Source organism: Schistocerca americana, chromosome 8, assembly GCF_021461395.2.
Source record: "Schistocerca americana isolate TAMUIC-IGC-003095 chromosome 8, iqSchAmer2.1, whole genome shotgun sequence".
In the NCBI taxonomy this organism is placed as follows: Eukaryota; Metazoa; Arthropoda; class Insecta; order Orthoptera; family Acrididae; genus Schistocerca; species Schistocerca americana.
Genome location: NC_060126.1, coordinates 115,193,822 through 115,216,459, shown reverse-complemented (window position 1 = coordinate 115,216,459; position 22,638 = coordinate 115,193,822). Strand labels below are relative to the sequence as shown.

At 43.6% G+C, this 22,638-nt stretch overlaps 1 protein-coding gene across 1 annotated transcript in view; it reads right to left on the bottom strand.

The window, feature by feature from the left end:
* The window catches only part of LOC124544742 (indole-3-acetaldehyde oxidase-like), a 156,255-nt gene extending 141,348 nt beyond the window's left edge, over window positions 1-14,907 (bottom strand). The window contains exon 1 of the mRNA XM_047123401.1: window positions 14,799-14,907. Coding sequence (XP_046979357.1) covers window positions 14,799-14,812 — 14 coding nt within the window. The 5' untranslated portion in view covers window positions 14,813-14,907. The remainder of the gene's footprint in view (window positions 1-14,798) is intronic.
* Between the last annotated feature and the right edge of the window lie 7,731 nt (window positions 14,908-22,638).

Below are 22,638 nucleotides of genomic sequence, written 5' to 3'. Positions count from 1 at the left end.
ACTTTCACTCGTTAACGAGTTACAGAATAATATTCTGGGGTAATTCACCAGCCTCAAAAAAAAAGAATTTACCTACTCAGAAGAGAGCAGTCAAAATCATGTGAGGGGTTCCTCCACGAACCTCATGTAGAAAACTTTTCACACAGGTATTCTGACTACAACATGTCAGTACATATACTCGAATGTAGTTAATAAAGACTATGCTCAGTATGAAACAAATTGTTCATACCATAACTACAATACTACAGGTAAACCATTACATGTTGCACTAAAAAATTTATCACTTGTACAGAAGGGAGGAAAGTATGCTTCTATAAAGACTTAATGCATTGCCTAATTATATTAAATGTACAAGAGAAAATGAAACGCTGTTCAAAGGTACGTTAAAAAATACCTGCTTGACTATCCACTGCACTCCTTAGATGAATTCTTTTCCAAAAGTAATGCCCTCCCTTAATAATAGACGTATTTAGGTTTAGTTATTAGATGGACGATACAATATTATGTTAATGTTATAGTTATGTTATATTGTGAATTGCTATACTAGTTAAATGACAGCTTGTAAATGAGAAAAAGTGATACTTATTAATATCTATATCATTGTAGTATATTACTATTGTGTAGCATTAATTGTACTTGTACAACTGTATTGACACGTTCCACATCCAGGCGAATCACTCGCATGTACGGATCCATGGAATACGCATACCAAATAAAATAAAAATAAAAATCACCAGTAAAAGTTACATTGGGCGGAAAGTTTTCTAAACTCGGAAAAATATTGAAAGTGATGACAGGAGAGTTAATGAACTATGACTTTGGACTGGCAGGGGAACTACGTGAGAGCTTGGAAATGCCAAATGAAGTATTACCTATGTAGATGCATACAGGCATTTTCTTACAAGAGGACTGTACGAACTTCTAAACTTGAGCGATATACTTTTAAAGTGGATCGAAAGCTCTTGAAAAAACGAATACTGTGATTCACAACTGGTTAATGACAGGCTTTAAACTTTTCGTGAAAGTATCCAGGCAACATCCTAAAATTTAACGGCAAGGCGACACCGAAGCACCTAATACACTGGAAGGTTACTTGTTTTCCTATTAAAAAAGGAAGACGCCGACATGGTTAATAGAATACGTAGGGTTGCATATAGCCTGCAATCAAGAAGCTCGAGTTGTCAGCCCTACTTTGAGTTCACATCCAAATAGCCAATTCCACCTGTCTTTTGTTTCTAGTTGAACCCCTCTGTGATTTTTGAGAAAAGTTACTGTGGTGTCACCTCCAGACACCACACTTGCTAGGTGGTAGCTTTAAATCGGCCGCGGTCCATTAGTACATGTCGGACCCGCGTGTCGCCACTGTCACGGATCGCAGACCGAGCGCCACCACAAGGCAGGTCTCGAGATACGGACTAGCACTCGCCCCAGTTGTACGGACGACGTAGCTAGCGACTATACTGACGAAGCCTCGCTCCTTTGCCGAGCCGATAGAATAGCCTTCAGCTAAGTCAATGGCTACGACCTAGCGAGGCGCCATTAGTAACATTGCATGTATCTAAAGAGTCTCACTTGTATCGCCACAATCTCCAGATGAACCAAAAGGATGGATTAATGTTAAGTATTCCAGAAGCTACGTACTTTTCTTTATAGCATTCATTACGTATCCTGTTTCAGACCTCACGCCTTCCTGCTTTAGCTTAGCGCATGCCTTTCGGCTTCCTCTCATTGTGTCTAGGCTGTCTTGTCTAGACAACAGTTACAATGTTGAACATCACAATACACTTCAAGACTATTTCAATATTTTTGAAATAAGCACCGCTCTTCTTCAAAAAAGAGCATCTCTACTGATGGAACACTTATGATTAAACAAGCAAAAATATGAGCCCTCTGCATGCCGTTATCTGAAGTCTTTGAGGCACCTTTAGTAGTTCGTGAAATAAAAGGGATGTTCCGTTTTACACAACCCACTTTGCATACTATTTACATTCTTAATGCCTTGGACTATGGTAAAATTGAAGTTATTCTCACGAGGAATAATACCAGAGAAGTAGATCAAGGTGAATTAAGTCATTATACTGTTGGTCTATACAGTACATGGTAATTGAGAACTTTTTCTGCTGTTCAGCTTAACGCAGTCTACAATAAACAAGACTTCCATCAAAAAGAAAAATTTGATTCTGTGGGCTCCCTCAGCAAACACTGTAGAAGGTACCACATTACACTGGCTAACACGTAACATCTATGAAAGATCGTGTAGATACTTGTGGGCATTACCTACAGGAATAGGTCCTATACTATATTTGCTAGATCAGCACGTATGATTAATGCCGTACTTGAAAAATCCTCCAACAGCCGCTGCTATCTGAGAATAGATCCAATTCTACCTTCGCAAACGCTATTTATAGCCCTGAACTTAGCACTGTCGCCACTTACATAGAAATGAAGTTAAGAGTCATCGATGTCATTAATGCAAATTTGCCATCATATCAATGATATATCAGTTAAGATACTTTCAGCGTTTTACTGGTGTTACATGTACAGTAAATACAAGTAAGTAGCAGGGCAAACTGTTTCAGTGCAATTTATTAGTTCAGGTTGCTTACACCAGGGGCAAGTATGCATTCAGGTACGAACCTATCGTTCTCTTTTGATTGACAGGTAATAGCCCTCTGGGAATAACCCATCCTTTTGATTGACAGGTCCTTAACCTATTGCTGCCCCATCCCTCACCATCCCCCCCCCCCCCCCTCCTCCTCCTCCTCCTCCTCCAATGCCATCAGGAAACCTCCAAACAACTCCCTCCCCCTCACTGGATCAGGTACACTTTCAGGCCTGAGTTATTTGAATAGCCACCTCTCATCAATTTGATTGACTACTTAAATTTATGAATTAGCCCACTGAATCCTCCCCACCACCTATCCCTACCCCTACCTGGAAATTGGCGGCTCTGTGGTGAAGAGCAAGGATCTCTTGACAAAAAATTCGAGGGTTTATTGTTTCTTTATAAAAAATTCAGTTTGCAGGGGTTAGATTTCTCTTGCTTATCATTCTCTGCTATTTGTGAAGATGCAGGTCTTGTAAACAGTAATTAAATCTATCGCTTTTTTCATTCCAGTTGTGCGAGGAATACCATCATGAAACAACCACCACATGTAATTATGCTGTTAAAAATCGTTCGATCGCAAAGCAAGCTCTGTCCTCTTGACTGCACAGAATACCACAGCACACAGTCAGGAGTCGGGTTACACAAGTGAGAGCCTGATAAACGGCTGCCAACGCAAGTGTCTCCTCCAGCCCTGCAGCTAACAGATCAGATGTTACAGTAATCCCTGAACAAAAGCGTTTGGGTAAACTACTGTCGAAAAATATGCTCTTTTTTCTCCTCATGTCCTGCCGGGCCTGTACACACCGTAAGTCGCAGTTGGGTCGCACAGCAAACGAAGCAGTGTTTATCCAGTGAACACCTGCAGAATACCGATGCACAACAGAGCTCCATACTTCCAAGGAAAATGCCTGTTTGGGAATCGTTCCAGAAACACTGCTGCAGTCTAATTGGTTGGTTGGTTGGTTTACAACATGGGGGGGGGGGGGAGGGGGGGGAGGGGGGGGGAGGGGGGGACCAAATCTGCTAGGTCATCGGTCCCTCGTTCCGATTAAAATATTTCCATAAGGGTGGGAGTAAAATAATAGAGACATACATAACACAGCTGGAAGGAAGGAGAAAACCACAAGAATGACAGAAGGTCAACAAACACTAAAATGGACAAAATCAAACAAGAAAATCACAGAGAGATGCAAGAAACATGTACAAGAGATCAAAACAAGAGAGCAGATTACCATGGCTGGCTGACAGAGAAACAAAAAAGGAGCAGGCAGCCACTCTGCAACACATGAAAACTTCCACCCTAAAAGCACTAAGGTGGAGGACACAGAGGGACAAAAGACATACACTGAAACTTCGATCAAATTACAAAGCCCACCCTCATAAATAATATATAAAACTAAAGCTGCTGTTGAGGCATTGTCACCCAACGCCAACGGTAGGGTGCTGGGAAATTTAAGTCTGCTGCAGAGTGGCTGAAAGTGGGCAGTCCACCAACAGGTGGATGACCATTTGCGAGCCAAAGCCACGCTGAGGTGGGTCCTCACAGTGGAGGAGGTAACTATGCGTTAGCCATATTTGGCCAATGCAGAGCCAGCAGAGGACAACTGATTCCGTGTGAGAGGACTGTATGGAAGACTTCCACACATTCGTGGTCTCCTTAATAACACAGTTTGTTGTGCATACTGTTATGCCATTTCATCTCCCAAAGCCAAAAAACCCTGTGGCATAAGACAGAATGCAGGTCAGTTTCAGAGATACCCAACTCCACAAGTGGTTACCGCGTAGCCTGTTTGGCCAGCCTGTCGGCAAGTTTCTAGCCTGGGATTCTAATGTGTCTTGGGGTCAACACAAACACCACTGAATGACCAGGCCATTCCACGGCATAGATGGACTCCTGGATGGTCGCTACCAAAGGATGACGAGGGTAGCACCGGTCGATAGCTTGTAGGCTGCTCAAGGGATAAGTACACAGAAGAAACAACTCCCTAGTGCATGAACGGATGTAATCAAGAGCCTCAGATATAGCCACTAGAACCTCAGTGGAAACACTGCAGCCATCAGTCAAGGAATGCTGTTCAATATGACCTCCATGGACATACACGAAGCTGACGTGACCATCAGCCATCGTGCCATCGGTGTAACCCACTTCAAGGCCTCAGTACATGTCAAGAATCGAGAGCAAGTGACAGAGAGCTGCAGGGTGAACCAATTCCTTTGGGCCATTGGAAAAGTCCAGGTGAAGCCACAGCCTAAGTGTACAGCATGAGGGTATACGCAACTGGATCTCTAGTATAGGTGGTAAAGGTAAGGACTCCATTTCAGATAGAAGGGATCAGATGCGAACTGCAATTTTAAGCCCTGACTTTGATCACCGATGGAGGAGATGAACCGCCATGGGTGGGAAGGAGACAATAATTCGGATGCGTAGGTGAACTACAAACATGTGTGACATAACTGGCGAGCTGTTTTAACTCTTTAGGCTTTCCCAGCGAGATCTTGACATGAAGAATCGGGTCTACTGCCGGATGTTTGTGTCGCTCTGGCACAATATTTCGGCCACGTAACTCGTTGCATTCTTCAGGTGCTACTTGAGACTGCCGTATTGGAGGATCTTCTCCAGTATTTATGCCCAGAGGGACAATGCTAGGGAGTGTGCAGGACGTCCTGGGGCTCCGTAAACCAGGCATTTACAACATCCTGTGCCAGTGTGGAAAATCATACATTGTCCAGACAACCAGGACGGTGGACGTCAGGTATAAAGAACACCAGAGGCACACCAGACTCTGACATGCAATCAAATCTGCCATAGCAGAGCACTGTCTGGAGCTCTGTCACTAAAAGCTCCCATCACTAGTCTAACGCCACAGTGGTGCATGTAGTTGAGTAAATGAAATGCTGAGGACGCTGCCAAACCATAAACCAGAGTCCTATAGTAAAGGCGGGATTGAACAAAGGATCTGTAGAGCTGCAGCAGCATAGAGCGATCTGCGCCCCAGTTGGCAGTGGAGGGCATTGAGGCACTGCCAGCACTTCCGCTTAAGTTGACGAAGGTGAGGTGACCAAGTAAATCGGTCGTCTAAAATCAGTCCTAAAAATCGATATGTCTCCACTACAGTGAGGGGATCGTCAGTAAGGTAACGTTCTGGTTCCAGACGAACGGAACGACGCTGACAGAAGTGCTTCACGGCCGAAAACTGGAAGCCGTGGTATAGAGCCCATGAATGCAACTTGTAAATGGCTCCCTGTATGCGCCACTCAGGAACACTCGTGGTGGTGGTGGTGGAGGAATATGAAATGCAGAAGTCGTCTGCATACAGAGAGGGTGAGACTGACGGCCTGACAGCTGCTACTAGACCATTAATAGCCACTAAAAAGAGAGAGACATTCAATACGGAGCCCTATGGGACCTCATTCTCCTGGATATGGGGGTACTTTGAAACGGAGAGTAAGAAGCAACAGGAAATTCTGGATAAAAATCTGGAGAAGACCATGGAAGCCCCACTCTCATAATGTGGAAAGGATTAATGTCGCCAGGTGGTGTCATATGCTTTTCATAAATCAAGGAAGACAGCAACAAGGTGTTGGCGTCTGGAAAAGGCTGCTCAGATGGCAGACCCTAGAGACAAGATTATGTGGTAGAGCGACCCAAGTGGAAACCACCCTGGTTCATTCCTGGACCCAAACCAACTGCTGACACACAATACGTTCCAGCAGCTTACAAAGAACGTTGTTGAGGCTGATGGGCCGATAGCTATCCACACCAAGCTGATTTTTACCCAGTTTAAGCACTGGTATCATGGTGCTCCCCGCCAGTGTGATGGAAAGAAGCCATCACACCATATCCAGTTGAATATCACGAGGAAATGTCGCTTGTAGCCAGATGAGTTGTTTGATCATCTGACTGTGGATCCAATCTGCCCAGGAGCTGTGTCAGGGCAATGTGCATGCGAACTGAGGAGCACCGATTCTGTAAATGGGGCGTTATAGGGTTCACTCTGGCGCGTAGTGAAGGAGAGGACTTCCATCTGCCACTTGAGAGTGCGAAAGGCTGGGGCAGTTTTCCTGGGCACAGTGCTCAGCAATCTTATTTGCATCAGTAGGTAACACGCCATTGATGTTAATGGCAGAGACAGCTTTTTGGGTCTGGTACCCAAAGAGATGTCTTATCTTCATCCAGACTTGAGAAGGTGACGTATGTCACCCAATGACAGAGACATACCTCTTCCAAAACTCTTGTTTCCGTCGTTTTATAAGCTGGCAAACGCAGGCACAGAGCCACTTAAAGGCTATTAGGTGCTCTAGGGAGGGGTGCCGCTTATGTCACCAGAGCTCAGCAACGCTCTTTAATTGCTTCAGCGACTTCCGGCGACCACCAAGGGACTGTCTTTCGCCAGGGGCACCCTAAGGAACGAGGGATCGCGTTTTAAGCCGCAGAAACGATCGTTGTAGTGACCTGCTCAACGAAAAGTTCGACGGCACCATGTGTGGGAGATTCAGCGGTGACAGATGAGGTGAAGGCTTCCCAGTTTGCCTTGTTTAAAGCTCATCTGGGTTGGCGTCCGTGGGCATGATGTAGGGGGATTGACAGGAAGATGGGGAAGTAGTCACTCCCACACAGGTTGTCATGTGTTTCCCAGTGGATAGATTTGAGAACGCCAGGACTGCAAACCGAGAGAACAATGGCCAAATATGTGCTACGTACCACACTGAAATGTATATGGGCACCTGTATTTAATAGGCAGAGATCGAGCTGTGACAGTAAATTTTCGACCTCCCTACCTCGGAAAGTAACCATGGTGCTACCCCACAAGATTTCATGGGCGTTAAAATATCACAAAGATAGCAAAGGTTCAGGGAATTTTTGAATCAGTGCAACCTGTGTGTCCAGGGGTCTGCACCATCTGGAGGAAGATATTCAATGCAGAAAGTTATTTCCTGTGTCATCCTTATACTGACAGCCACAGCGTCAAGAGAAGTTTGAAGGAGCAGAGGTTCACTGCATACTGAGTTTAGGACAAAGACACAAACTCCACCTGACACTATTATAGTCGCTACAGTTCCTGTAATATATCTCATAGCCATGGAGGGCAGGGATTCTCATTGCTGGGAACCAGGTTTCCTGGAGGGCAATGCAAAAAGTAGGTGTAAAGCTAAACAGTTGCCATAGCTCAGCCAGGTGGTGAAAAGAACCGCCGAAATTCCACTGGAGGATTACGTGATCGTGAAACTGGGAAGGCATAAAACAATCAAATGAGGCAATCTACACCTCAGCGTCACCTGCTGCCACCAGATGAGTAACTGTGCACTCGACATCCATTGTGTCGAAGGGCCCAGAGAGATCAAGGCCCGCAGTGGACGCCAGAATCTCCACCTCATCCTCAGACACAGAGCTTGTAGTTAGTAGTGGTAGTGGTGGTGGTGGTGGTGGTGGTGGTGGTGGTGGTGGTGGTGGTGGTGGTGGTGTGGGTGCCACTGCAGTGCCTAGGCTCTTGTGGGTCTTTTTCTGTCACTGCTCTGGTCCAGATGGGAGGGCTTCACTGCTTCTGTCTCAGGGACTGAAGCCCTACAATTAGCTACCTATGGTTGCTTCAGCCACTGGCAGATATCAGCTTTGCCAACAGTAGGAACCTGGGAAGGGAGTGACCAAAGGGCGAGAAGAGCCTAAGAAGACTTACGCTTCTCCAGCTGAGAAGTGGAGGACTGTGCAGGAGCAACAGGGGGGGGGGGGGGGAAGTGCCCCCTACAATCAAGTTGGCATGTGGGGTCTGACAGCTGTGGTTTCATTGACAGGAAAGATTTCTATCCACTCTCCTACATATGAGGTACCAGGGTGAATAAGCTTCACTGTCATCCTTAACCTTTCATTCCTCCCATGGTGTGGACAGGGGGGGGGGGGGACTATTTGGGGTCATATTCCTTAGCACTGAAGTTAGACCTTTACACAGCAGAACAGAGGATGGTAAAACTTGTAGCAGTGGCGTATGTTGATGTCATATGCACAGGATGTAGCCTCTCATACTTTCTCTTAGCGTCAGTGCAGGTCAGTCTGTCCAGGCTCTTATTCCATTACTTTTCTCTCTTTCTGAAGAATCCTGTAGTCTTGCGAGCAAGGTGAATGGTGCTCTCTGCAGCTGACACAGATGGGATGCAGGGCACAGTGAGTATCGGGATGTGAAGGACGTCCACAACCCCGACAGGTGATGCTGGAAGTACAGCGGGAAGACATACGGTGTAACTTAAAGCACCACATCGGGGAAGGTATGTATGGCTTTACATCACAGTTTTAGACCGTCACCTTGACCTCGGGTAATATGTCACCCTCGAAGGCTAAGATGAAGTTACCGGTAGCAACCCGGATATCCCTCAGACTCCAGTGGACGCGCCAGACGAAATGGACACTTCGTCGCTCTAAATTGGCGCGCAGCTCATCGACACACTGCAAAGAAGTTCCCTGTGAAATGCTACACTGGACCATGTTTAAGCTCTTACGGGGCGTGATGGAAACAAACATCTCTGAGCGTGTCACAGGCGAGTAGTGCCCCTAACTATGCAGGGGTAGCTCTTTTGATGAAGACCGACCCCGACTGCATTTTGGACGAGCCCTCCACCTCCATCAAACTTGTCCTCTAAATGCTCCACACAAAAAACTGTGGTTTCATTGAAAGGAAAGATTTCCATCCACTCTCCTACATATGAGGTACCAGGGTGAATAAGCTTCACTGTCATCCTTAACCTTGCATTCCTCCCATGGTGTGGACGGGGGGGATTATTTGGGGTCATATTCCTTAGCACTGAAGTTAGACCTTTATTGCTTGGATACTGTTCGACCACCAGCAAGAGATGACGTACTATCTTTCATGGTGTGTCATCCGCCCTAATGCCAGCCACTCCAACCAGGGGCCCTACCTAAGGCACCGCCCATGGCTTTATGCCATAACTAATAGGTGTACACAACACACGTCTTCTTGTTTTATAAATTGAAAAAAATTTATCCACCTGACGTAATTTAAATGTTTTAATAATAATTACAGACTCACAAGGAGTGAACACGGAAATTTTATCACTTGCTGGCAGATATGAAATAAGTCGGATGACAATGTTAGAATTTTACTTACGTTTCATTTTATGTAATTCTTATGCAAATTTGAAGTGGTTTACTTCCCTTTAACTTTACATACGTAGTTCACGTAGATGACGCCATCCAACCAACTGATGTGTTCTACATACAGCCTGCCTTCCGCAAACAGTAGTATTCAATGAACTGTTGATGAAGCCCGACCAACAGGCATTATAAGCACTGAGCGAAAATAATAGTGGTATGTAATATACAAACAATATGGGTTAAGCCATTACTTTTAACTTTTTGCGACATCATTTAATTGTGTGCTACTTGTATTCTTAGGATTGAGAATGGCTAGTTTCTAGCCGAAATCTAAATCTGCACAATAAAACTTAAAAACGATGACTGATCGCTGCAATCTATAATTTAGAAGTCAATGTAACAGTCGCTGAGTGCAACAGCTTTCTGAATGGAAGGTAACCTGAATTGTTCTGAATAACGTTCTGCAATTTGTGTACTGGGGCAATAAGAATATCCGAGAATTGAAAGGTGTACAAGTCAGTCCTCCAGATACTCTAGACCGAGAAAACTCATCAGCTATGTTCTGTCTGCATACAGTTTTAACTATCTACCTATAAACTACGTGGAGACTTGTAGACGATATAATTATTATACAGAAGTGTTATGTCAAAGCATTTCTCACGCTAGAACATTGTTCTCCACAATATCGTCCGGCATAGATATTGCAGAATTAGGATTGGTTGACAATGTTATACCACAAGCTCTAAGAAAAAGAGCTAATGTCAGACTTATGCCATTCCCCATTCAAGAAATATCTTTAAGTGCAGTTAATGTGTTATACGCACGGAAAAGGAAACTGGAAACGGAGGACATCTGAGTAAAAGGAAAATTTAAGTGTATGGATAAAACAACTGCCATAAAGGAAGAATATAAGATGCAACTGGAAAAGGAAGAAACTATTGTGGATGTGCAATCCAGGTTGACATGGGTTTAAACACTCTGGAGTAACCTAGCTACAACTGGGGAATACAAGATAATAGTATTTACAGTGAAGAGCAGTGTTAACTGGCCTTATGATGGCTGGCCGAAAAAAAACGCTTTGGAGGACGTTTCCTATGTTAAAGGACACACGAAAAATCTGTTTATCGAACTCCATTCCTCCTTGGATCTGTTTGAAAAGGATGACACTATGTCGAAATGTCGTGAGCTTTGTGTCATACACTTAGCAAAAGGACAACTGTTTTCAGAGCTTAAAACCGATGGAAAAACTACCTTTAATGGCAACTCGTTTGCAAGAGTTGTAAACTTAAAGTTCTATACCGAAATTCCAGACTAACGTGCAGTAGAAGAACTGGCAGCTACACTGAGGAAGATGTGGAGAGCTGTAACAGCATTATGCAGTAAATAAGAGGAAAAAATTAAAACCACAGAATGCTCTCATCTGGAAGAACTGCCAGAAAGAGCAGAATTAATTGTTAATAGGAAAAGAAATTAGATATATACTAGAATTCGAGAGCATACCTTCTCTGTATTTGTCAGACTACTGGCTGGAGAAATAGAAGATTCAAATGTGGATTTCAGTTGTAAGATAAAATTAAATTGAACATTATTAAACCTACATGTAACAAAAGTAAGGTAAGTTTTTTCTGTATGTAAATGTATATCCAAGAGTTAATAAAGGTTTTGTTCTAGAGTATTGACTTGTCTTATTCACTAACCTACCAAAAATCCTGCAGTATTTCCTTTATACATTGATCGATGTCCATGTATTTCGGATGTAGAAGTGTCTAGTCAGGTGACCTTGAAAAGTAATTGAAAGTGTAGTAACCCCCTCTTATTTATATGAGATTCAGCTATTCAAAGACCTCAGGCCTGAAAGTACCTGTATCAGTGAAGGGGTGAGGTGTAGTTTGGTGGTTTTCTGAGGGGGAGGGGACGGGGGGGGAGGGGAACAATAGGATAAGGACCTGCCAATCAAAAGAATGGGTTATCTACCTGTCACTCAAAAGAGAATATGTTTGCACCTGAGTGTATACTTGCCCCTGATGTAGGCAACCCACACTAACAAACGAACAGTTTGCCTACTACTTGCCAGATCTAACTTCACATATAACGCCAGTAACGTGCTGAAAGTATATTAACTGATAATACTGTTGATATGACTCAAACTTGCGTTAATGACATTTGAATTCTTAACTTAGTTTCTATCTAAGCGGCGAAAACGCTAAGTTCAGTCCTATAAATAGCGTTTGCGAAGGTAGAACTGGATCTATTCTCGGCTAGCGGCGGCTGTTTGTTTTCAAGTACGGCATTAAACATATGCGCTGATCTAGCAATACAGGATAGGCCCTGTTGCTGTAGATCTTGCCCACATGTATTTTCACGAACTTTCACAGATGGTTTACGTGTTAGCCAGCGTACTATGGTGCACTCTTTTACAGCATTTACTGAGGAAGCTCACGGAATCAAATTTGTCTCTTTGATGGAACTCCTGTTACGGTACACTGCTTTAAGCTACCCAGTAAAACCAAGTTGGGATGTTCTGAATTACCATGTACTGTATCGACCAACAGTATTCTGACTTAATTCGCCTTGGAAATACAGTTTGAGAATTCTATGATACGAGAGTTCACGAATATTGAAAACGCATAAATGAAGTTTTGTAAGTAGCGAAGGGCCTCAAATTTAGTGTAATGGTTGCAGCGAGACAAACTGCGCACAATGAAAATAGATATTCTAGCAGCACTGGATGTTAGAATATACGGAGCAACTGAATAAGTATAAAAAGTTATACGCGACCCTTACAGCTACCAAAATGCATTAAATTTGATAAGTTCCATATTGAGAGTTTGCAAACCAATGAAGTTCATTTCTGCATCGACAGATCTTCAACATCAAAGAACTCTGAAATAACTGTAATAATCGACAGTAACAAACCATAGTCTGGGGTCACAGGACCGTCATACTATTCTCTGTCCAAATTTTCATGTAGGCGTGCTGTGTACAATTTTTAGCGTAACACGCAACGCTGACAAATTTTAGGTAAGTATCGTTCTTTACGTTCAAGCAAAAGCAATAATTCCTCGGAGCACTGAGTTCGTGAATTCATTTTGACGCTACTTAGCGTTCTTTTTGACAGCGTCTGGATGTCATTAGCGGCGGCCGTTGCACGGTTACCAATAAACAGTAACTTTCAGTAATGTTACTCCAAGTAAAACGTACGAAGTATTAGCATTTCGAAGCAGTTTATGTCTAATAAAAGCCTTCTGTTACAATAATTAACTTTTTTATAGAAATAGTAGCAGGGAACCTGCCAATGGCAGCAAATTTATGACCCTGCGTAAAGATCACGTCGTTTACTGTAGGCTTTGCTACTTCGCTAGTTCTGCCTACGGTTTACTCTCTACAACGAGGACAGCTACATTAGTATCTGCACTCGCCAGTGTACGTTGCTAACAAGCCGATCACGAAACAAGGTGTGAGTGGCAATTTGTAAACTCCCGTTCAGACGCTGGAACACGCCGTACGAGGCGTCTTCCCACTTTAAAAATGCAGTGAGAAAATTCACCTCTTTTTACTACTTCATTTTCGTTGTTATGTTTGGATGAAATAAAACGCTAAGCAGCTGCAGCAATGACCATTTCCTTGAGCAGGTGACCCATATTAACTGATTATACGCTCATTTTCTCTTGCGTGTTTTCTACGATCGTCGGTGGCAGAACTGTGTGTCGTGAACTTCAATAGTTATCAGAAAAAGAACTTCGTGGCCTTTTTTGCTTCAGCAGCGGGATATAGTTTAAATTCTCTACCTCTGAATTTCCCCGCTATCAGTTCTTATTTCAGTCGGACCTGTGGCTCCGAATGCTTATAAATATTCAACCTATGTTCTTTCAGTCATCCTGTAAAATTTATCGAATTCTGTTGTTCTGCTTCAAAAACATGGCATTTTGATGTTACTGTGAATTCTTCCTATACAGTAAATGGAAAGGAAATTCAATTAGCTATTAGAAGTGACTACGAAGGACTAAGTATTGTGAAATAGGTTCACCTGTTCCTTCAATAAGGAAAGTTTCAGATTTAGGCTCTAAATATTTAGAACGCCGTTACGCGTTTAATTACGTAGCACTTTCGCCTTATGAAAATTTTGTCATTGCTGACATTTCGTAAATATGACAGTTTTATGTTATGGGTAAAGTTGGGATATTAATACTGCATTTTTTACTTTTTATCATCTGTGCTGATTAAATGGTTCGTAACATTTCACCACAAAGGCCTAACGTGGCTACCGACACGGCCCTGCTGAGTTAGGACATAGGACACGTGATGGTAACCCGTCTGATGTCTCCTTTAAGCTCCTCGTTCCTTTTCGCGCTATTAGATTAGGCTGTGTGACTCTTCACAGACGAATCAAGACGCTCCACAATAAACACCCATGACTTATCTAGACTCGCATTTAAGACACTTACCAAAGTTACCATTGTACATGAAGGAAGAAAAGCCATTTGTAATTAGGCAACTGGCTCTACCACACAAGGGCTCTGTGGCAACCATAGAACATACATGCCGTACAACTCAACGGGAGGGAGGGAGGGGGGGGGGGGGCGGAAGAGAGAGAGAAAACTGAGCATAACATCGTATGCTCATTCGCGTGTAACTGTGTTACTCTGTTCGTAAAGGGAAATTAATTTATCCCTCTCTCCACTGAACTGCAGACCTCGCGCTATGAGTAAACAAACAAGATATCGTGCGGACGTTAAGTCTTAACATACATTCGCTGAACAAAATTGGAAATTGCTCATGCACAGGAAGGTAGAGTTACTCGATAAGTATAACTGACATCTTTCATCATGCGAAAAACTAGAAATTTGGGGTAGAAATTTTCAGTATTCGGAGCATAGTAGCCACTGAAAAAAAAAAAAAAAAAACGTTTTCCGACGTTTACAGCAGAGCAAATTCGTAGGACTCCCAAGTTGCAGATGAATGCAAAAGCAGGCTCTACAGATAGATCCTAAAGCGTGTTGCGCGAAGACACCAGGACACTAATATGCGAGACAACCATGCAATGCGGCGCATGCGTATTGCTTTCAGATAAACATAGCGCTGTCTTACTTCAGTTCCGGCATGTTGGTCCGCAATTTTCGGGGCTTGCAGCTCAACTGACATACGAAAGCGTGTGGGATGTGCGTTATTGAGGCGGCTGGCGACGGCAGAGCCACCTACCGCGCGTTTTGCGCATGCTCCCCCTCTCTTTTCGATCTTCAGCGCCAGGCGCAAAACTCACCCGACTATATTATCTGTCATCTGTCATAGCTGCCGCTGACGGTGGGAAGATACGCACTATCGGAGAGTCTCACAAGTTTATCTGTAGGTGCTGCAAGGACGAAACATAAGACGATGAATCGCCTTGCGACGAACATGGAACAATTAATTGAATAGGATGACATAGGGATATTTAACACAGATTCGCTAACGTCAAGCTACATTCGGTAATTTTCAGCTTCTAGGCCTTCGCGTAGGATCTGTCTAAAAAACTGTAGGAGGCAATGAGCGCAATTGCTCTAATTGAGGTTTCTGACGTATATATTGCGTATCGGCTTTATGTGTCTTGTTCTCGAAACTTTGACCGGATGAAACAACGCAGATGCCAACGTGCTGGCTCTACAGGCAGGATTTTGAGAACGTGATTGTGCGTTGCTGCTAATTTACTGCATTGATAGGTTTCCAGATAGTGTTAGTCGTAATTTCATACTTATAGCTGACGAGAACGTTATCTATTACAAATTTGCTTGATAGAAATTGTAGTTTTCTCAAGTTAGATCTACTAAAATATCAACCTACTGAAAAAGCTATCTTTAGCTCGTTATTAAGAAAATTTGTAATCTATAAACGTGAACCACACGATAAATGATTCACGGCCTGCAATGCGTAGTGACATGAAGTGGATCCAGTTCCATCACACGAGATCCTAGGAACAGTAAATGGCAGGTTTAGATACATTTCTGCGATGAAACTGAGAAACAACAGCATACCATTTAAAAAAATTGCTTCAAAACACTGTGTATAGTATATTAGTGTGACTGTAGATTGCTTGTCTAACTGCTTCCAGGGGCAGCAAAAAATTTGATTTTCGGTATTTCATTAAGTGCTGACCGAATTTAAAATGTTGAAGTTTAACAACGTAAGTCAAGCATTAACGTTAGAAGTTGTTTATATGTTCTGAGGCAGCGTAACTCAACGATGTGCAACTTAGCTAGATTACGTATATTCATATCTGAGAATGAGAGCACTTAGCGACTTCCAACAAACTTTATACATAATTTCAAACCTTTCTGAAAATTTTTTCTACCTGAGATCCCAGCAAAAAATAATGAAAGGAAAATAAATTACGATTCACTACATTTTCGCTGCTCAAGGGTGAAGATGCAGCATCAGGCATGACGTTTTACCACATTATGTCTTTATTGCTAAACACATTCGCAACACGTTTTGAAACATTATCCACATACACCTCAAACACCACATGTACCTTAACAATTAAGTCACTATACGACGCATAGTTAAGGAGGTATGACGTCGTAAATATTGAGATGCGTGAAAAACTTTTTCGTAGAAGTACTCGGACGTTTACTGCTGTTTTATACGTGGGAGGAGGGGGTCACTGGTGACGTTATGTTCTGGAAAACTGATTAAGTACGACTGATGTACATCAGATTGTATCAACAACAGACGTCGTAGATTTGTTTGAATGACAGTATGTAAAAGAAATACTGAAGACTGTCAAGAGGTGTGCCGGCCTATGTGCCCGAGCGGTTCTAGGCGCTTCAGTCCGGAACCGCGCTGGTGCTGCGGTACCAGGTTCAAATCCTGCCTCGGGCATGAATGTGTGTGATGTCCTTAGGTTAGTTAGGCCTTAGGTTAGTTAGGTTTAAGTAGTTCTAAGTCTAGGGGACTGATGACCTCGGATGTTAAGTCCCTTAGTACTTAGATCCATTTGAACCATTTTATCTCAAGAGGTGTCTTAGGAATTCCAAAGACTGCTTTTAGCGCAGAATGTCAGCATGTGATTCTGGAACCTACTTATTGACCCGTAGAGATTGAAGATAAATCTAGATTAATAGCACCTCACACAGAGCGGTATGAGTAAATTATTCTCCCGAAGTTGTTTATTTCTGACTCCTATCCCACACAGAAATTCTTGAACAGAAATAGTCGATTACAAACCTGTAAATGACCAGCGTATAGCCACATATACGGAGGATCTTCAGAAAGTAAGTTACATGTCTTGTCCCTCGCTAAGTCCATTACGCAACACGATAGGCACATTGTCAGAAGAGAGTACATGTTACCGGGTTCACGAAGACACAGCTATGCTGCGTTACGGATAAAAGGTGCATCACAATATGACTGTTGACTTTTTAAAAATATAGGGGCTCCGATATATCCATGATTAACGAAATGTCATCCTTTGCATTCGAAATGTCGGAAAAGTAATCGATATACCGACATATCAACGAAAAAGGATATCGACTACCGGCCGAAAAAAAATATCGGCTGCACATTGTAAACATACTGCCAGTTTTAGAGCTGTATAATTAAGTATCGATTTATTATTAGGTATTCTGTACATCAACAAGCTAGTAGTCTGCTTATCTCCCTTGGAGCAAGGATTGAAAGGAAAACTATGCACGTGTACGCTTGGAGATAACCACTTTGCTAACAATGATAAGACAGGTTGGTGGCACATTAAAAGGTGCCCGATGGGTCCGTCGTTCGGTTACGTTATATATCAGATTTGTCTGGAACACTTCATGTCGAATTCCCTGTTAGTTTTTTTTTTCCATTTTTTTTTCCCCCAGCAAACGCCAGCAACCTAGCAGTTGTAGTGTCAAAATTGCGGTGTGGAGTTTATTGAGCGTTGCATTTTCCGTTGGTAGCACGTAGCGCCGAATAGATCAGCATTCCCTCATACGTTTCCGCCCACTGCAAAGACCAATCTTGACATTTAGATTTTTTTTCATGAGCCGGCCGCGATGGCCGAGCGGTTCTAGGCGCTACAGTTTGGAACCGCGCGACCGCTACGGTCGCAGGTTCGAATCCTGCCTCGGGTATGGATGTATGTGATGTCCTTAGTGTAGGGGACTGATGATGACCTCAGATTTTAAGTCCCATAGTGCTCAGAGCCATTTGAACCTTTCCTTTTTTTTTTTTTTTTTGTTCCTGAGTTTCAGCAATTGTTTTTGCAGACTGTCGATGTGAAGTGATAGCACACTAGTTGCGTCAAATTCTTTTTTTGTTTCTTTTTACGCAACTGGTGTGCTATTTCTTCACATTGGATGTCTTGTTTTGTTACTCCATTCACACCGCCTGCCCCCCCCCCCCCCCCCCCCCCCCCCCCGCCCCGCCCGGGTGAAATCGGACTACTTCTTCGTGCGATCTATACTTGCTTCACACAGTCAAAGAGAAAGATCGGATGTGATGAAAGCTCAAAAAGAAGTAAGACTCCTTCTCACAGTGAAAGTAAAATTATGTTCTACTACAATTTCAAAAGAACGTCTTCGAATACTTATCTAAAATTGCGAAAAAAAAATGTAAAATAAAAATATCGGCATTCGATATTGACTTTTCGATGTCGATATATCGATAAATTTGCAGAATCTCATCGCCTATACAAACAGTCTTCTTTTGTTAAAAATATCGATGTATCTACGTATCGATATTTTTTATACAGCTCTACACCACAGTGTGCAAGTGAAATGTCGCAGCAAGTGTATACGTACTCCAACGTTGCGGTAAGCGGGACATTATGATTTTTCTAGAATAATATTTTCACTCTGCAGCGGAGTGTACGCTGATATGAAACTTCCTGGCAGATTAAAACTGTGTGCCGGACCGAGACTCGAACTCGGGACCTTTGCCTCTAACCAACTGAGCTACCCAAGCACGACTCACGACCCGTAGCCACAGCTTCAACTCTCCTAGTACCTCGTCTCCTACCTTTCACTTGCTCGCGTAAGGCAAAGGTCTCGTATCCGAGTCTCGGTCCGGCACACAGTTTTATTCAGCCAGGAAGTTTCAGTATGGTTTTTATCGGCAAAATGTCTGAATTGCACATGGATTTACCATGAAGTGCTGGCCGTGTCCAGTTGCAGTGAAGCGCTGCCGGACAGATGTGGGTGGTGCTGGTTGGGAAGGGAAACCATCGACATCGATCACAATGTCTCGACAATCGAGGAACGGATTCGCAGCAATCGCAGATTTTTCGACGTTGAGGACGTTCACACAGCGGTTCTCGAATGGCCCCGTGGCCAACGATCGGATTTCTGCTGTGGAGGAACTGAATCACTTGCAGAACGTTCGATCGTTGTTCACAGGGACTGTGTGATGTTACTGAAAAATAGTGTCATGTATCTGCGCCACTTCGAAGTGTAGTGCAGGATTTAATAAAAGATGCTTGGCTGCCATAACAGTTTGTAACTTACTTTTTGAGTCCCCTCATATAACAGTAATTGTCTCAACTGACATGAAACACATCAGAACATTTACCGTGAATATGATCTATGGAATGTGGAACAGACCAACTCTACAGCAGTTCTACATCTACATCTACATGATTACTCTGCAATTGACATTTAAGTGCTTGGCAGAGGGTTAATGTAACTTGAGGAAATGTTTAGTACTGGACGATAAAAAGTTTCTTCTGTCATGCACTGTAGTGACTGAGTGCAGACGTTCACAGATATTCGGGAGGAACAGGGTTCAGCTCAATGTTGGGCTCTTCTACTTTCGGACATAAAGTACAAGTCGTGCGGTCTCCTTAAATTCATTGAGGTAAATGCCAGGACAGTTCCTTTGAAACGTTCACCACTGATTTCTTTTCCAATCAGAGGCTCTGCTTCATCTGTAATGATTTCATCGTCGATGTGACGTTAAACCTGATTCTTCATTCCTTTTTCTTTTGCCATGAGCGTCGAAGAGTCAACTGGCAAGTGAAGTGCGTGGCTTCGAACGCTCAGAACCGCTCGAAAATGTACACTACTGCCCATTAAAAATGCCACATCAAAAAGGAATGCAGATGATAAACGGGTATTCATTGGACAAATATATTATACTACAACTGACATGTGATTACATTTTCACGCAATTTGGGTGCATAGGTCCTGAGAAATCAGTACCCAGAACAACCACATCTGGCCGTAATAACGGCCTTGATACGCCTGGGCATTAAGTCAAACAGAGCTTGGATGGCGTGCACAGGTACAGCTGCCCATGCAGCTTCTACACGATTCCACAGTTCATCAAGAGTAGTGACTGGCGTATTGTGACGAGCCAGTTGCTCGGCCACCATTGACCAGACGTTTTCAATTGGTGAGAGATCTGGAGAATGTGCTGGCCATGGCAGCAGTCGAACATCTTCTGTGTCCAGAAAGGCCCGTAAAGGACCTGCAACATGCGGTCGTGCATTATCCTGCTGAAATGTAGGGTTTCGCAGCGATCGAATGAGGGGTAGAGCCACGGGTCGTAACACATCTGAAATGTAACGTCCACTGTTCAAAGTGAAGTCAGTGCGAACAAGAGGTGACTGAGACGTGTAACTAATGGCACCCCATATCATCACGCCGGGTGATACGCCAGTATGGCGATGACGAATCCAAGCTTCCAATGTGCGTTCACCGCGGTGTCGCCAAACACGGATGCGACCATCATGATGCTGTAAACAGAACCTGGATTCATCCGAAAAAATGACGTTTTGCCATTCGTGCACCCAGGTTCGTCGTTAAGTACACCATCGCATGCGCTCCTGTCTGTGATGCAGCGTCAAGGTTAACCGCAGCCATGGTCTCCGAGCTGATAGTCCATGCTGCTGCAAACGTCGTCGAAATGTTCGTGCAGATGGTTGTTGTCTTGCAAACGTCCCCATGTGTTGACTCAGGGATCGAGACGTGGCTGCACGATCCGTTACAGCCATGCGGATAAGATGCCTGTCAACTCGACTGCTAGTGATACGAGGCCGTTGGGATCCAGCACGGCGTTCCGTATTACCCTCCTGAACCCACCGATTCCATATTCTGCTAACAGTCATTGGATCTCGACCGACGCGAGCAGCAATGTCGCGATACGATAAACCGCAATCGCGATAGGCTACAATCCGACCTTTATCAAAGTCGGAAACGTGATGGTACGCATTTCTCCTCCTTACACGAGGCATCACAACAGCGTTTCACCCGGCAACGCCGGTCAACTGCTGTTTGTGTATGAGAAATCGGCTGGAAACTTTCCTCATGTGAGCACGTTGTAGGTGTCGCCACTGGCGCCAACCTTGTGTGAATGCTCTGAAAAGCTAATCATTTGCATATCAAAGCATCTCCTTCTTGTCGGTTAAATTTCGCGTGTGTAGCACGCCATCTTCTTGGTGTAGCAATTTTAATGGCCAGTAGTGTAACTTGAAGAAATGTTTAGTATTGGACAGTAAAAAGTTTCTTCGGTCATGCACTGTAGTGACTGACTGCAGACATTCACAAATATTCGGGAGGCACAGGGTTCAGCTCACTGTTGGGCTCTTCTACTTTCGGACATAAAGTACAAGTCGTGCCTTCCTGCTTAAGTTTTCCCGCGGTCTCTGTGAATTCATTGAGGCAAATGGCAGGAAAGTTCCTTTGAAACGTTCACCACAGAGTTCCATTCCAATCAGAGGTTCTGGTTCATCTGTAATTATTTCATCGTCGACGTGGCGTTAAACCTGACTCTTCATTCCTTTTTCTCTTGCCGTCAACGTCTAAGAGTCACCTGACAAGGGAAGTGAGCGACCTCGAAAGTGCAGAACCGCTCGAAAATGTACTTAGTACATACATCGCTCATCCCAAAAAACAGGGATATGAGCCAATCACATGCAAAAATGCGCATCTAACGATGACAGATATTTCAGTGAACACCTGCTCGAGATCTAAGAGAGAAAATCTGCTGAGACGAAGAAGCTAAATATCGATATAATACGACCAAAAACACAAATATTTCAGTGTCGCGACCTTCCCTCTGCTTAAAATACGAGGGACGTTCAGTAAATAAGGTAACACATTTGTTTTGCGAAAGCAGGTGGGTTTTATTCAGGGCTCCAACACACCATGCTATTCCCCGCTCTTTTGGCTACAGAACCCTATTTTACAACATAATCTCCATTCAGTTCAATGTTTCACGCCACCTTACGGGGAGGGCCTGTATGCCCGCACTACATCTACACGGATACTCTGCAAATCACATCTAAGTGCCTGGCAGAGGGTTCATCGAACCACCTTCACAATTCTCTATTACTCCAATCTCGTATAGCGCGCGGAAAGAACGAACACCTATATCTTTCCGTACGATCTCTGATTTCCCTTATTTTATCGTTGTGATCGTTTCTCCCTATGTAGGTCGGTGTCAACAAAATATTTTCGCATTCGGAGGAGACAATTGGTGATTGGAATTTCGTGAGAAGATTCCGTCGCAACGAAAAACGCCTTTCTTTTAATGTTGTCCAGCTCAAATCCTGTATCATTTCTATAACACTCTCTCCCATATTTCGCGATAATACAAAACGTAGCTGCCCTTCTTTGAACTTTTTCGATGTACTCCGTCAGTCCTACGTGGTAAGGATCCCACGCCGCTCAGCAGTATTCTAAAAGAGGACGTACAAGCGTATTGTAGGCAGTCTCCTTAGTAGATCTGTTACATTTTCCAAGTGTCCTGCCAACAAGACGCAGTCTTTGGTTAGCCTTCCCTACAACATTTTCTATGTGTTCTTTCCAATTTAATTTGTTCGTAATTGTAATACCTAGGTATTTAGTTGAATTTACGGATTTTAGATTAGAGTGATTTATCGTATAACCTAAATTTAACGAGTTCCTTTTAGCACTCATGTGGATGACCTCACACTTTTCGTTATTTAGGGTCAACTGCCACTTTACGCACGATT